This window comes from Chionomys nivalis, chromosome 5 (assembly GCF_950005125.1).
Source record: "Chionomys nivalis chromosome 5, mChiNiv1.1, whole genome shotgun sequence".
Lineage (NCBI taxonomy): Eukaryota > Metazoa > Chordata > Mammalia > Rodentia > Cricetidae > Chionomys > Chionomys nivalis.
This window is the reverse complement of record NC_080090.1, coordinates 61,661,141-61,678,518: the sequence shown is the minus strand read 5'-3', so window position 1 is coordinate 61,678,518 and position 17,378 is coordinate 61,661,141. Positions and strand designations below refer to the sequence as shown.

The following is a 17,378-nucleotide window of genomic DNA, read 5'->3' as shown; positions in this document are numbered from 1 at the left end:
CATTGACATTTTTATATTATCTGTAACAGTGTAATAGAACTTGACATACTAAAATAACTCAATTTTTTCTTGTTTTATTTACGCCAAAATTTTAACTAATAAAATTAACATGGATCTTTAGCTGTTTGCTTCCTTTTTTGATTCTGCCTTTTCTAAGAAAAAAATAAATATTATTTAAGAAGGCATTGACCAAATTTTTACCAAATAATATCATTTTTATTCTTTGAAGATATCATACTTTTATATAATGTGTTTTGATCACAATCAATTCCCTCTTCCCTCTGACTGCTCCCAGACTCCTGCCTCGCGCCATCCCATCCTCTCTAAATTGGATATCCTTACACCTCCACTCTTAATTTGTGTTGGCCTACAAATTAATATGCTCATGGGTATGGGATTATCCACTAGAGTTGACCTACCTGGGGCCACACACTCTAAGAAAATTGGTGCTCCCTCCTCTTGAAGTCATCAGCTGTCAGTAGCTCCTTGGCTAACACCCCACCCCACTGTACCCCAGTGCTGAATGGTGATGACTTGATCTTATGCAGGTCTTTTTGAAGTTTAACAAATGATGCAACCATTTGTTGCCCCACCATACTTAAAGGTGTCCAAAATACTTTGAGGTAGAAAGGAGTGTGAGTTTAGATTCTGAATGTTTGTCTGTCATACCAGGTTTCTTTATTTCTGTGAAAGTAGGAACACTGAATAATGGTTGTCACTTCCTTTAAGTTAAAAGTTTTATGAATGCTACTTAGAGATACTGAAATGTACATAATGAAAAAAACATTTTCTAGTTGAATAAAAATGCATTTAGTAAATACTTAATGCAGAAGTAGCCAAACCCCCTCCCAAAAAAAGAAAAGGATTGCAGTATGGGTAACAACTCCAAGGGAAGTATTCCTGCTTATTTAAAGCTTTATTCTTTTTGGAGAAAATAATGGACTTTTCTGTTTGCAATCTCATGTAAACCCTGCACTCCTGGCACTTCTGTACTGATGTGCTGTCACTCTGAGATGCTGTGAGTGGAACTGTGGACCAGATATAGATACATCTGTAGCCCAACAGCTCTCTCATCCTTAAATACGATCTTTCTTGTTGATAAACAGCAGTGCTTTGAAATAAGCAAGAGATTTTGATTGGTTGTATTAATATTTGCATTTTAATTATGGAGTTTTATGCCAATTAAGTTAATATGTTACAAATAATGACAAACATTCTGATCCTATCATTTTATAAAGCTGTGCCTGGCCAAGCAGAAATTTTATATTCAGTAGTGGGACAATATAAATGCAGCTGACTTACTCAAGAGACTACTCCTTATCCCTGCATCGTTTGTGCTTTGGAGTGTTCAACTTTCTTTTAGAAGTAGAGAACTTTCAGAAAATAAAGAATAAGAAAAATTGTGTAATTCTATCACTTGAACAAAGCTGTTAATTTTGGGTGTCTTTTCTTCTAGTCTTCATCCTACATTAAAAGAAACAATGTTGCTTGCCCCTTAACTTTTCACATTTTACTGTGGGAGTTTTTTTCTACTTCATAATATAAATACCAAACATTTAAATGTATGATGGTTTGTCTTAACAATTCTTAAACTGTAGTGTGTGCTAAAAGCTATATCCTGAACTTTTTGTTTAGTGTCAGTTAGCTTGATAAATTTTCTCAGTATATTAAAACCTTTGACTGGTCTTTCCTGTGTACTGCTTTCCCCAAAGAATTTGTTCTTTGAGCAGTCCTGAACTGTAGCCTCTTTCTTTGTTTTATCCTCTATGCTGGTGTCTGCCATAGGGGAGGGAGAGGAGGAAGAAGGGAATTAGTCTATTATGAGAACATGAGGATGGTTCATTCTCAACTCTGCCTCACTAAGGGTGATAGGACTTGGGTATTTATATTATAAAGAAGCAGATGATTTTAGGAAAAGATTATGGTATGGAGGTTGTCATTGATTGGTTCCTTGGATTTTTTAAGTGAAGCAATCCATAATCTGTATATACAGAGTTGAATGCCCTGCCTTTTCACAAGACATTTTCAGGAAATGGCTTTGTTAGCATGAACTAAAGGTAGAGTTTTCAGCCTTCTGGCATCAGAAGGTCTCCTATTACACATTTGCCTAGACTCAAGTGAAAGGGGAGTAGTTTCACTCAGTTTGTAAGGGACAAATTAGTCTTTTTTGTTGTTGTTGTTGTTGTTGTTGTTGTTTTATAAACATTAGGCAAATGAAGTATAAGTGTCCCATTTTCAAAGGTGGTTCCTGTAGCAGAGCTACTGGGAGTATGTGTCTTAACTGATAAAAACACAACTAAGCAAACAAAGCTAGAAGATTTGATATGCTCAGACTTCACTTTCTTGGACATCTCAACTGTTGATACCTTTCTTCAAAATGTAGTTCTGAGCCAACCACAAGTGCGTGCCATGAAGCCAAAGTCAGTTTCCCAGCTGTAGTACGATTGCATCGGTGCCTCCACTATACCCACTCTTGCTTTACAGACTGCGCTTTCTAGTCTGTAGAATTAGGGAAAGAACTCCTGAATGTCATTTTAGCAGTGTTTGTCTTCCTCAAAACAACAGCACATAAAAAAGATTTCTCATGCTTTTTCCTGATGGAGGAAGGTCATTGGTTAAAAAATAAAGAAACTGCTTGGCCCTCATAGGTTAGAACATAGGTGGGTGGAGTAAACAGAACAGAATGCTGGGAGGAAAAGGAAGTGAGCTCAGACTCAACAGCTCTGCTCTCTGGAGCAGAGGCCATGCTCCCCTCTCCCAGGCAGATGCTATGAAGCAAGCCGCCAGGTCAGACATGCTGAACCTTTCCTGGTAAGACTGGTGCTACACAGATTATTAGAGATGGGTTGATCGGGATATGAGAATTAGCCAGTAAGGGCTAGAGCTAATGGGCCAAGCAGTGTTTAAAAGAATACAGTTTGTGTGTTGTTATTTTGGGGCATGAGCTAGCCAGGCTACCAGGAGCTGGGGCGGCAGGAACATAACCCGCAGCTCCCACCAAAATGTAACGGCGTAAACGAATGCAGACAGATTGTAAAAATATATACAGCTTTAATGGGGAAATAGACTTACAGAACCACCGGTCTGCGGAGACCAGGAAAGCAGAAGCAAGCACTGCGAGCACGCTTACCAGATTTATAGGTAAACATTAGCCCGAGGCGAATACGCCCCCTAAGGGGCAGGACTTATCCCTACACATTTTCCCATTGTCCCCTAATGTAGAAATCATAGAAGAAAGCCTTTAGGGAATACAGCCCTCTCTGTTGCCTTCAGCTCCGTTAATATTTCCTTAAACATACTGTTGTATTCAGCTGTTTCCGTGCCAGTAAGCAAATGCTTGCAAACTGTCCTCACAGACACCCAGCTCTCCAGTTTTGTCTGTGAATTCTGTTCTGTAAAATTCCTACAGAAATGCTTATATAATGCCATGAATTTGCAGTTTATCTGTAGCTGGTTGGGTTTTTTTGTTTTTTATTTGTTTGTTTGTTTGTTTTGGTTTGGTTTGGTTTGGGTTTGGGTTTTTGTTGGTGGTGGTTTTGTTTTTTGCTATAAAATACACCTTTCTAGCTATACACCTCTCTTTGCCAGCCTTCTGATTTTTAACATTCATTTTATACAAATTGACCTTTAAGAATTTTAAGTTACTTTTTGTATTATTTATGCTAAAATACAAAAACTGAAGATGTTCCTTAGAGGTTTCTGCCCATTCATATGCTTCTAGGTCTTTAACCCTGTTTCCTGGTGCCACTTACTAAATTTGCTATTTGTATCCTACCCTTCATTTCATACATAATGCTTGAGTGCATGTGTATTTTCCCCCATAGTGTTACAGAGTATCTCTAAAAATAGCACAGAACTCTAGGAGTAGCTTTATGTGTATGACCAGGGGAAATTCGCAGTAGCAATTTTAGAAGTGTAAATTTCTGGTGCTGGAGAAATGGCTCAGCAATTAAAATCACTGCACTCGCAGAGGACCAGGGTCATTTTCCAACATTCACATAGCAGCTTACAACTGTCTGTATCTCCTGTTCCAGGGGAACCAACATGTTCTTCTAGCCTCTGCAGGCACGTGGTGCACATAATACACATAAACAAATAAATCATTTTTATTTATTTTTTTACTGTTTTTATTGAGCTATACATCTTTGTTCCCATCTCCTGTAATCCCCATGATCCCAATTTACTCGGGAGATTGTGTCTTTTTTTTCTTTCTATGTAACTCCATCTGTGTCTCTCTTAGGGTCCTCTTTGTTGTCTAGGTTCTCTGGGGTTGTGAACTGTAGAATGATTTTTCTTTACTTTGTTTAAAAGCCACTTATTTGTGAGTACATATTATATTTGTCTTTCTGGGTCTGGATTACTTCATTCAATATGGTGTTTTCTAGATCCATCCATCCATTTGTCTGCAAATTTCAAAATGGCCTTGTTTTTTTTACCACTGAGTAGTATTCCATTGTGTAAATATACCACATTTTCTTTATCCATTCTTCAATCGAGGGGCATTTAGGTTGTTTCCAGGTTCTGGCTGTGACAGATAATGCTACTATGAACATAGTTGAGCACATGTCCTTGTGATATGATTGAGCATCCTTTGGATATATACCCAACAGTGGTATTGCTGGGTCTTCAGGTAGATGGTTTCCTAATTTTCTGAGAAATTGCCATACTGATTTCCAAAGCAGCTGTAAAAGTTTGCACTCCAACCAATAATGGAGGAGAATTCCCCTTATCCCACATACTCTCCAGCACAAGCTGTCATCAGTATTTTTGATCTTGGACATTCTGAATCTCAGAGTTATTTTGATTTACATTTCTATGATGGCTGAGAATGTTTAGCATTTCCTTAAGTGTCTTTCAGCCAAAATAAATCACTTTTTAAAGACAGAAAGTACAGTTTTTCTTTTAGAAGTTTTTAATATTCATCACTAGTACAGAATCGTTTCCCTTGTTATAGATATCATTGTGAATAGTGTTCTCAAGCGTATGCAAGGTATTATCAAGTATGAGATCTTGGCATGCGATGGAACTTGAAGGCATCTGTATATGTCTTGAATAGCAAAGATAATATGTGATGTGGGCCACTTGACATTGGAGTGACTGAGGTGTGGTGAGTACATGTGTCTGTGTATCTCCATCCTTCTTTTATGTACATACTTTTAGAGTTTTTCTCCCTGACTAGGAATCACTTTGCCTTTGTTAAATATGCCTTTTTGGTGGTTCTTTTCTGTTACCTGGATGCTGTTTTTTGTTATCATTTAAGTTGTTTTAATGTATTAAGGTATATTTAGATGAGAAAGCAGTTAGAAATTAGAATTATAAAGAAGTACATGAAGAATATTGGAATATAAAGACTGTATAACAAATGTTGTATTAATAATAAAACGCACTAAAAGTGGAAGCTGCAGAGTCAACCATGTAGACAAATGAGAAAGTATCTTTTGTCTGCAAAAGGCAGCAATCCTACATAAACATGGAGGTCTCTGTCTGACTTAGGACAGCGGGCTAAGTCTGATCGTTCCCCTCCATACAACTTTTTGAACTACCACTCTAAATACTGTTTTCCTTATTATTTTGTTCAGTATCTCTGGTGGTTGAATGTATTAGATTGTAGACGCAAACAAAAAAGAAAACCAAGTAAAGCTAGTTCAGCCTTTTGGAAGTATTTTATGATTTCATTGTCTGTGTTTTGGCCCTTTTCTTTTTAATGTTTTTTGAAACACGGTCCCTTGTCACTCAGGTTAGCCTTGAACTACTTCCTCTGCTATTGAAGTACAGGGGTTACAGGATAGTTGATGGTTTGTGAAAATAGATTACTGTTTCTGTTGGCTTATTTGTTTGAAGAACCTACAACCAGGATGTACAATGTATGTAGAAGTGCTATTTTTCTAGGGAATGGGTTAGACTAATTAACCTAAAGTTATCAGTTATTGAAAGTAGCTTTCATGAAGTACTTTTTATTAAAAGTTCTTGTTTCTTAGTATTAAGTTTGAAGTTGTGGTTGAGTCTTAAGTTTTGGGGAGAAGGGCAGGAGGAAAGGAGCTGGGCAGAAATTGAGTGGCCCACAGTACCAGGGTGAGCTGTGAGCAACTACAACTGGTCTTATTTGTAATTAATTATGGAAATACCATGTTTGTGGTTCTAAACTTTCTGTATTTATTTCTTTGAGTAAATTTTGCTTGAGGCAGTTATTGAAGCAGGTTGCTGAATTTTCCTGGCCCGTTAAAAATCCATGGTCTAGCTATTCATTTCAATAAACAATTTTAAAATTTTCTAATCATTATATTTGTTTTCCTTATTTTTTAGCATAATAAATTCTAATGTAGATCTAAGATTCCTTTCTTTAATGACCTGACTAATAAGTGGCATAAATATTATATTGGTAAAATGCAAAGAAAAAAGCATATAACTTAATTTATGCTTGCAAAAAATATATCAGATATATTTTTATGATTTAACCAAGGCCAAGAAATATATTTTTCCTTTGTTATTTAAATCATTTAGGGTACCCTTTTGGAGATATCTCCTTGTTTTGTGCTATCAGTTTATTTATATTTGCTGTGTGTAGATATATGTGTATATCTTTACCCTTTTTGACATGATTATGCCTATCTTGATTTTTCTCATCCACAAACTTCTTTAAAAGCTATTCAATATAATCTATCTAACCAGGTGGATAATTATGAGCCAATTGATGTCCATATTAATAATAATTCTGTACATTGTTCAATATCATTAATTACAGAACCTGTCTATATTGTTATGCTCCAAGGTTGAATGTAACTATTTTTGTGGCCTAGGAATAATCACATACCAAACCTGGAGCTAATCACATGTGTAATATGTAGTTTTTTAATGTTAGGTTGAGACTGTGGCTTTTAAATTTTTTGCTGTTTACCACTGAGGACTGCTTATTAATGAACCTAAGGACTTTGAGGACACAAACCTAAAGGTTAAATATTAACATGGTTAAATAGAGAACAGGAAGGAAAGGAAAGAGAATCTGTTGATTCCAGTGAAGGTAGGTTCATGGTTTGGATGGATCTTTCTTTTCCTTCTCAGAGAGTTTATGATTATATTCATCTGACATGTTTTAAAATAGCAGGCATGTAGCTGAGCTCAGCAATAGTGTTTGCTAGTTTACCCAGCAAACTCAAGCCCCTGAGTTCAATTCCCAATACAAAGGCAAGGAAATGCACTAAAATAATAGTCACAAGATTTGACTACTTTGAACTGACTGAATACATTTTTGAAGTAGCAAATTGTCCCTTTTTTCCAGAATGTTAAAACATCTTAGTCCTATAAAAATATAAAATATTCCTAGACTAATCTCTGTGTGTTAAAAGACCATTTTCCCCAGGAAACAACCACTAATACCAGTTTTTAATGCTGATTTTCATGCATATAGAAGTAAATATCAGTCGCTAATTTATTCTTGAAGTTTTATATATTTATTTACTATTGCATTAGAATAACCTTAAGATTTGAAGTTCAGATTAATACATAATTTTCCTCTAATTAATTGCTATACTTTCTTATATCTGACAATAAAGATACTAGGAATTATTCAGCACTTAAAATGACATTTATGTGCAGCAAAATATCTGTCTTATCTTTTCTTGGAATTATTATTTTTTAAAAAAATCAGGGGATGGAGAGATTAATCAGGTGAGAACACTGGCTTGCTCTTCCAGATGGTACAGGTTCGATTTCCAGCACTCACATGGTGATTCATAATCTGTAACTTCAGTTCTAGGGTATGCTTTTTATGACCTCCTCAGGCACTTCACACACATGATGCACAGACATACAGGTAAAGCACTCATACAGAGAAATAAGAAGGAAAAATATCAGTATAAAATATCTTTGTTGCTCATTCAGAAAAGTCTCAGTTTGAGCTGAGGAAATGAGTCAGTGGGTAAAGTGCATCCTACACAATCATGAGTGCCCAAGTTGGTTACATAGTACTCATGTAAGAAGTTAAACATACCATCGTGTGCTACACCCCAGAACCCAAGGGCTTACTGACAAAACAGTCTACTAAAATGTTAAGTTCAAACTTCACTGAGAAATGGCCTAAATAAAACCTGGCCAGCTCCCCACACAGCCACTGAGTCTGCACATAGAAAGGTCTTAATTAAGAAACTTAATCTCAGAGTTGAAGCTATGATAAATCTCTTTAATTAATAATGTAAATCCTTTCCTCTTATTTGTCAAGTTTGTTAAGAAACCAGATATTTGTTTGAATGAATCAAAAAACCGAGGGTTCATTCTGTCAGTCAAATAATAATCATAATCATTTAGTATTATCCTAGATGATGTTAAGCAAGGACACCTAAGTAGGGAGGAATTAAGGGATTGGAATAAGCTTGTTCTCTTTTGATGAAGAAGCTCCATTCTCCCAGATATCAAAGAAGGGAACATTTGGCGGCCCAGCTAAGCTTTGTACACTGAGAAACACCACCTCCTTCAACCTTCATTCTATAGCCAGACCCTTTATTTTATTGAAAACACTTGGATGTGTGCATGTGTGTAATTTGAAATGTCTATGTATGTAGTGATGAGAGTTGAGGCTCTCTTGTACTTGTTAAATACTTTCCTAAGATTTCATTCTCTTAAGTGCATGAAAAGATGATTAGTTCAATAAGATAGAAGCCAATATTGATGTATTTATTAATCTTCACGAACTGATTCCTGATTTCAGTTTTCCTTACAACTTCATATAATAGAAACAACATATATATGTTATTTCTTATATACATAATAAATATAAATATTTATAATTATATGAATAAATATATATATTTTTCTTTTTGTCTGGTTTCTTCAGTCTGTTTTGTTGGTGCCATTCCTCCACCCCCCTCATGTGTGTACATTTTTTCTTTTGTTTTTTCTTTATATATATTATGACAAATTTTCACCTCCCATTTCCCTTCCATTCCCCCCCATTCTCTCCCCCCCTCCCTCTCCAGACCAAAGAGCAGTCAGGGTTCCCTGCCCTGTGGGAAGTCCAAGGTCCTCCCCCCTCCATCCAGGTCTAGGAAGGTGAGCATCCAAACAGGCTAGGCTCCCACAAAGCCAGTACATGCAGTAGGATCAAAACCCAGTGCCATTGTCCTTGGCTTCTCAGCCCTTCTTGTCAGCCACGATCAGAGAGTCCGGTTTGATCACAGGCTCCATCAGTCCCAATCCAGCTGGCCTTGGTGAGTTCCCATTAGATCAGCCCCACTATCTCAGTGGGTGGGCTCACCCCTCGCGGTCCATGTATTTTTACATTTTTATTACAGTGTAAGTCTTATATTTTGTGTGTGGGTGTGTATGTACTGCAACTTGAATGTGGAAATCAGAGAACAACTTGTGGGAGGGAGCTAGCTCTGCTCCTGTGTTTGTGGATCCTAGAGATAGCGCTCAATTCCTCAGCTTTCTAAATCACCAGCCCCTAATGTGTTTTTTCTTTTTTATATAGATTAATTACTTTAATGATATATTTTAAGGTTTTTTTAAAAATCTACTTATAAAGACAATTGGCTGGTTTTATTTTTATGAATGTTTGAAAATGTTCCTCATTCCTTAGTCAGTAACTTTTCCTTCTGTCATATTGAGGTATTTTGCATTTTTTGTATAATTCATGTTATTAGTTGTCAATCTTATTGCCATAAAGTTTTTCATAATGATATTTTAATGCCTGGGATATCTACTGATATATCTTCCTTCATTCCTGATATTAGCTTACCTTTTATCTTTGTTTTCTGATAATGCGAAATTTCTGTCACACATCTTCATATGCTCCCCCTTCTCTACTTGGGGTTCCAATTATACATGTACACAATGTCTGTGTTCACTTTGTTGATCAATGAAGTGCTGATCTCTGAATTTCCACCAGTTTTCCCCTTGACTTGGTTGTATTTGTTTGTTTCTGTCTTGCCAGATATAGTGTGTGTTCTCCTTTGCCTTGTCCTTTTTTTCACTGTTGTGTTCCCATTTTCAATACTGTATGTTTCTCTTTGGGTCCTTATGATTATGTCTTCCGTGTTTCATTTGTCTACTTGAATTTAATTATGATACCCTACTTTTAATGTTCCCATTTTCATTGTCCTAGTCATTGCTGCATCTCTTTGTTTTTATATAATGCATGTTTTTGTTAAATTCTTTTTAAATGTTGAAATTTATTCTGTTAGAAAGTTAAATTTTAAAAATTAAATTTTTTTCAGGTGAACTTGATTATGTTGATCTTTTCTTCTTCTTTAAGCTGTATTAGAGTAAATATAAAGAGACAGTTAAGAAAAACTGGAGAGCAAATGTTTCAGATTCGTAGGCTAGGATTCTGCCACTGCATTCTTTCAGAGACAATATTTGAATAAATAAGCATAGCTGTGCTCTAGTAAAACTTAAATACAGAGAAGTAGGGCAGTTTCTTGAGCTTGCTTTCTTTATGCTGCATGCTGTTCAAAACTTTGAACTTTAGGAACTCTGGGATTTAATAATGTACATTAACAGTTTTGCTTTTTAAAAATTATTATATTTTTGACACTGTATAGTTTCACCATATAAAAGTACAGTTTATTATTCAGACCCAGAATCAAGGGGAACTGAGCCCTAGGCAAGTTACTGAAGCATTGCTTCTTTATATTTTGCATACAAATTCTAGTCCATCAGTGCATCCTATCCTCCCAGTACTCTGGACATCATTCTTTGCCTTCTCAATTCAGAGAGCTCCCATCTTCTGCTTAGACTCCCCTTCCCTACTTTATGGTCCATAAATTGGCTCTAAGCAGAAAGCCCTAGGGTGGTTAGGAGAGTCATAGCATTGACTTCTTTTCTCAGGGATTGAGAATGCTATACTGTCTGTACTCCAATGGTGCCATATGTGTTTTGTTCACTCTCCTATTTGTTCATAGTCGGAGAACAAATCCCACTTGTTTACTGTGTCCTGGCCAGAAATAATATTTATATTTATGCATATTTTGTGTGTGTGCCTATAAAATACATTTTATAATATATTTACATTTCAAATATATCTCTTAAGAAATAAATCTCAAACTTAAACTAAGCAAATACTTATTCTTTGTCAGGTTAGGACTTTAACATACTGCTTTTGTTAAACACTGTTGTAGAGAAAATACTGTGCTGGTATTATGACGAATTTTGGTATATGTGATTTCTATTTTTATAAAAAGTCCTGCTAAGTTTTTCGTTGTCTTCTTTTAATTCTCAGATGGAGAAAAAGTGGACACAATGTACTAGCTCTCTTTGAGGAGAGTTTTGCAGTTTAAAAAAAAAAGAAATGGAAAGGAAAAGATAATGAGAATTACTGTCATTTTATTTTACAAGTAAAAAGTTACATCTAGCAAGACTACAATTACATTGAGCAAACACCAGTCATCCAAAATGCAAATATGGCTTGGCTTGTTTAAAGCTTTTAAGTAATAACCCCTAATAACAGAAGTAATGTTTCTGGTTTTATTTTTCTGCTAGATTGAAAAGAAAATCTAGTACTAAATCACTCCTTTGTATAGTGTTTTGAGGAAGGATGTACTAAGATACAATGATGTTGCTATTTTCTTTATTTCATTGTTTTCTGTGTTGAATAGTTTTTTGAGTGTGTGTAAGAATTCTTAGGACACCGTGCTTTGTATCTGTCAATCCTGCAAGACCATTTGAGCTACTCAGTTTATACATTGACTTTTTAATAGGTTATGTATTTATCTGTCTCCATAGACAGAATGTGTTGGGACCTCTGGTAACAACAGCTACGTCATCTATAAATGCCAATCCTAAGACTGCAAACAAAACGTGCCTATACATGGCTGGTAGTTATCAGATGATCTTGCGTGCTACAGCCTTCAAACTCCTTATGTGTGGTCATTTAGATAAATTGTCCTATTTATATATTGATTCTAAACATATATTGTGAGATAGTCTGTTAGGATTCTAATCTGAATGCTGAAACTTTTGAACATCAACATGCTACTACAGGTGGAAAATTAAATACTTGATTTTATTTAACAGGTTGCAGGATAAATGCAGGTACACTAAAAGGCTGTGTGTATAATATGTACAAAAATAAAAGGAATTGTATCTGTCCTGTTCCAGACAAGAATACTCAGTCAGTATATAACACACTTTCCCATGTTCCCTTTCCTCAGGAATCAGATGACTGAATTACATAATTTATAGTCTCAGTTCACAGCAAAAAGAGTTCCCTGCTAATTGCAGAGTCAGTCCTCATTTTCTCCTTTCTATCTTCCCCTTTATATTAAAAAGTCACTAGAACTAAAATGAAAGAAAGAACTGATGCTAAATCTAAAAGCTTTTCATTGTCCTTATATGTTCCCATAGCAGTGGATGGTTCTTAAGGGCCCCAGCACCTCATGGTACCTGTTCCTAGCAATAGCCTTCTTGAAAAGTGTGGAGTCTTAACCCTTCTTAAGCAGCAACCAGTTGATTGGGGTATGACATAAATTCTAATTGGGATTAATAAAAGCCCAGAGTCATGCTAGGCAACAGTGGCACGTGCCTTTAATCTCAGCACTTGGGAGGCAGAAGCAGGCTGGTGTCAACAAGAGCTAGTTCCAAGACAGCTACTGTTACACGGAGAAACCCTGTCTCATAAAACCAAAAACAAACAAAAAACAGAATCAGATATAGGGGTTAATGCTGACGATCAGAGGGACAGAGCAGCCAGACATAGAGAATTCTTTCACCACTCAGACCGAAGGGGCGATCCTGTCCTCAGACTGTCTCAGATTGTAGCTCTCTCCACCAAACCTCAGACTGCACTGAGTTGCTGTCTCCTTCCTATAGTGGGAGCTGCGGGCCTGCTTTTTGTCCTGCCCGGCTCCTGGCCGCCTGCCCGGCTAGCTCAATCGGTAGAGCATGGGACTCTTAATCCCAGGGTCGTGGGTTCGAGCCCCACGTTGAGTGCCATTCTGTAGTGGGAGCTGTGGGCTGCGTTCCTGCCGCCCCAGCTCCTGGGCTGCCTGGCTAGCTTATGCCCCAAAATAACAACACACAAACTGTATTCTTTTAAACACTGCTTGGCCCATTAGCTCTAGCCTTTACTGGCTAATTCTCATATCCTGATCAACCCATCTCTAATAATCTGTGTAGCACCAGTCTTACTGGGAAAGATTCAGCATGTCTGACCTGGTGGCTTGCTTCATCGTGTCTGCCTGTGAGAGGAGCTGCCCTGCATCTGCCCGGGAGAGGGGAGCATGGCATCTGAGCTCACTTTCTCTTCCTCCCAGCATTCTGTTCTGTTTACTCCACCCACCTATGTTCTAACCTATGAGGGCCAAGCAGTTTCTTTATTATTTAACCAATGACCTTCCTCCATCACCTTCCACCTCATATTCCTCTCTGCACCAGCCTTATCACATCTGTCTCCACCTTCCTAGTGTTGGGATTAAAGGCACTGAGTCCTTTGTATGAGCTGTATTTCTCTTCTAGACAGATTCAATCTTGTGTAGCCCAGGGTAGCCTTGAACTAACAGAGATCCCTCTGCCTCTGTCTCCAGAGTCCTGGCATTAAAGGTGTATGACAAGACTCCCTGGCCTGTAGTGGTTTAGCTCTGTACTCTGATATTTAGGCAAGCTTTATTTGTTAAAACATACAGAAAGTATGAACATAAAGAAAGAAACTACATTGGAGTTTTTGTTCTGTTTTGTTGTTGTTTTGTTTTGTTTTTTGCTTTAGTTGTTGTTACTTTTTGCAAGCCAGTCCTTTCCAGGTGTCTAGGGGTAGTTTTGGTATCATACACACAGCTTTCGTTTGAGCATTACTCTTTTCTGAGGCAGGTATAGAAATTCTGTCTAGTCTCAGCTTTCTAAATTCAGATCAGTGAAAGAGTAGATAAATCCCATTTGCTTCCTGCTCCTTTCACTTCAAATACCCTTTCAGTGCAAGAGCATTGATGCTATGCTAAGGTCCCAGTGAAAATGTCTGAACTAACTCAGTGAATGTTCTAGAGAAACAGTTGCTCACTTTTCTCAAGTTATCTTTACGCATGCCAAAAGCTGGCTTTCCATTTTAGATTCCCCTGGAATCTTAGATTGAAGTAGAGGAAGAAGGGGAAGAAATTACTCTTTTCATCTGCCCTTCAGGAACTCTCCTCTGTTCCTAAAGCTCTTGTTTTTGTTTTGTTTTTCTCCCTAGGAGTCCAATGTGTTGATTGCTGCTAACAGCCAGGGTACAATTAAGGTAAGCCATTTCATACATCCCTCAGTCTAAACTCAGATCCACTTTTTAAACTGCAACTGGCTCTTAGAAATATACGGCTATACTGAGCCTTCATGATCATTCCAAATTAGGGGTTTCAGCACTCAGAAATGACTTAATTGACATTGAAAGAAATAGGTAGCTCACAGCTATGGAGATGATAATGCTCGTTGGGGCTGAGGGCTAGATGGTTTGATAAATGGTCAAAGAGAAACAGGTGAGGGCTGTTGGGTGTTTACTCTGGGCCTGCACAGCCATACATGGGACATTTAGTAGGACATTTGGCAGAACACGAGTGCCTATATATTTGCAGCTTTCATCTGTACTTTGTTCTTCCTCATGTTTCTCTTCTCCTCTTCCATAACAAGTAGAATTTTTTACTACTAAGGTGGGAGTCAGAATAGAGAGGAAATTCTAGTGTTCTGTAATCTGAAAATCTGTGTGCACCCAACAGCATAGTCTGAGTCACAGACTCATAGTGTTCCACATGCTTTCTTTTTTAGTTAATGGTTCAAGGAAATCAAACTTTCATTTGATTATAACTTTTAGTATTTAGCCCTTGGGCATAATGCATTATTTATATAAATAAATGATGAGCTAAGCAGTGAAGTTTTTCTAAACAAAACCTTGTTTGGATGGAAATTTTTATGTATATAAGTTTGGTGCTAACACATACTTTGAGAGAACATCTTTCTCTTATATTCTTTTGGAAATTTTAGAAAGCATTTTTTATGATGTGTGTTATTTTGCCACAACATCCTATAATTCATAAATAAGTAGCCTGAAGCATCCAAGGGAGAAAAATCCAAACTAACCTCATCCTGTGGAGATGACCATACAAACTCAAGAAGGCAGGACTGCTTGGGTCAGCTGATTCATATGACAGTTGCCTTTTCTAGACAGGTAGTCTGTTTGGTCATATCTTTCCTAAAGAGGGACCCCAGCTCCATTGACAGCTAGGCCTTTGATTAGAATTATTAGTTCCTTTTGGGAGGCCTCAAGCAAGGTGGCAGGTCTTGGAATTTGACTGAAGTCCCTATTCTCTCAGTTTCACATTCTCTTGGCAAGACATGGATTAAAAATAGAACATCTTAATCAGCAGCCATACGGAGCAAGTGGAATTATTAACATCCCTATAATAACTATAAGGCTACGATGGAATCCCATAATTCTTAGAACCAAACATTTTTCAGCATTGACCTGTCATATCTAGAGGACCCTAATGTACTACAGAGTACATACAAAAAGCACTGTAAAGCTCAAGCAGAAGGTGAAGGGTTGCACATTTCAGGTCTTTATGACCTAAAATTATAGTGTCCATGGAGCAGTCCTTGACAGTCCCCCAACCATCTTTGTGTTCTTTCTTTCTTAGCCATTTTCTTCCTTGTTTTCCTCACTTTTATTTTTATCACCATAACAGCTTACTTTCATGGCTTGGTAATAACATAACACTAAAAATCTAACCAAGTTTTTTGATACCAGATGGTTAGCATTGAAGTTGAAAGAAACAACAGGAAAGGCCACATTGATATCCTTTAAAATCTTGATCGCTGTTGCTCTAGCATTGACCTAGTGCTCATTCAGGGAAGAAAGAAATATTAAAATCCTTTACAATATTTTTCCTTAAGAATGTATTAAAATACCAAAAGATACTCAAAGATATTCCGTGCATGCTTCACCTCACCATTTGTATCCAACAGTTTCACGTAGTTTAAAGACTTCCTAATTGGCGCAGTAACTTAATTTGAAATTTTACATACAGTGCTTGAATTGAAAGAAGGAATGAGCTCTGGTTCTTTCCAGTTCCTTGGCATTATACCAGTTAGTAGGCATTTGTATTTTCCAGTAGTACATGCAGTAAAGTGTCTTTAAACTTTGGATGTTTTAGAACTCTTCTGTGAAACTCTTCTTTGTGTTTCCCCCATTAGGTGCTAGAATTGGTGTAAAGGGTTTCTTGAAGTCAAATTGTGTTTGATCCTCCTGAAAACCATCTGCAGCAGATGATGAGAAAAGAAAGAAATGGCATGTGATGTCTCTCCAAAGTCATCCTGGGTTTTGGATTTGTACTGAGTACTTTTTTCCTCCTTTTACGCCATTGGGAATACCCAGAGAATTCTCCGCCATCAGTGTAACTATGAACTTTGCTGTTGGCAGTGTGGCTAATTTTTGTGATAGGGAAACAAATTCTTTTAAATAAAAATAAATAAAAAATAATAAAAGTTTATTGAGCCACAGCTGAGCTGGGAATGCCTTTGTCGGGTGTGGTGAGAGTCTTTTGAAGACGTATCACAGCTGGGATGTAGAGAATGTACTGGCTGGGGCAGGAGAGAGGCTCAGTCAATAAGAGCTGGCTGCTCCTGCAGAAGATCCAGGTTCAGTTCCCCACACCTGCTTAGCACCTCGCAGTTATTTGTAGCTCCAATGGGAGTTCTGGGTCCTCTTCTGGCCTCCTGGAGTACCAGGTATGCATGTGGTGCACATACAGACATCTAGGCAAAATGCTCATACATTAAAATGAAAATAAATTTTATTTTAAAAGAAAGAAAAAATGTACTGGTGAGTAATTTTAAAGTTGTTTTCTCCAACCTCTTTGAAACTGCGCATATCAACATGAACAAAAGTAAAATGTGTGGATTCTTTCCAGTGAGCTTAATGTTTATAATAAAAAAAAGAATTCCTTTCTATACACCCTTATGAGATTATCATCATCAGATCTTTTGTGTTCCTCCAGATCTGGCCAAAGATATAAGAGTTTTGACGGGGGCTGGCGAGATGGCTCAGAGTTTAAGAGCACTGGCTGCTCTTCCAGAGGTCCTGAGTTCAATTCCCAGCAACCACATGATGGCTCATAACCATCTGTAATGAATTCTGGTGTTCTCTTCTGGCATGCAGGCAGAACAGTGTATATATAATAAATAAATCTTAAAAAAAAAAAAAAAAAAAGAGTTTTGACTTACTGGGCCAGTTCTCTTTGGCATCAATAAGCCTTCGATAAAAAGTCAAGTCAGCTTTTGTTTTAACCAGACCTATCAGATTGTACTGGCCAAGACTGATCAGTGACCTGTAGCAAGTCAACTGACCTTTTTGGTAAAGGAACATATAGGAAATATTTTAGGCTTGCTGGGCTGCAGTCTCTGCTGTAACTGCTGAGCTAGCTCCACCA

The 17,378-nt window shown here is 37.2% G+C and overlaps 1 protein-coding gene and 1 non-coding gene across 3 annotated transcripts in view; both read left to right on the top strand.

Moving 5' to 3' along the window:
* Cop1 (COP1 E3 ubiquitin ligase) overlaps positions 1-17,103 on the top strand; it is a 119,532-nt gene extending 102,429 nt beyond the window's left edge. For both annotated transcript variants that reach the window (XM_057770279.1, XM_057770278.1), the window contains exons 19-20: positions 14,153-14,197; positions 16,144-17,103. In XM_057770279.1, coding sequence (XP_057626262.1) covers positions 14,153-14,197; positions 16,144-16,161 — 63 coding nt within the window. In that variant the 3' untranslated portion in view covers positions 16,162-17,103. The remainder of the gene's footprint in view (positions 1-14,152; positions 14,198-16,143) is intronic.
* On the top strand, positions 5,392-5,531 carry LOC130875247 (small Cajal body-specific RNA 3). The gene has a single exon (XR_009057182.1). It is a non-coding gene; the product is annotated as a small Cajal body-specific RNA 3 (non-coding RNA).
* Positions 17,104-17,378: the final 275 nt, after the last annotated feature.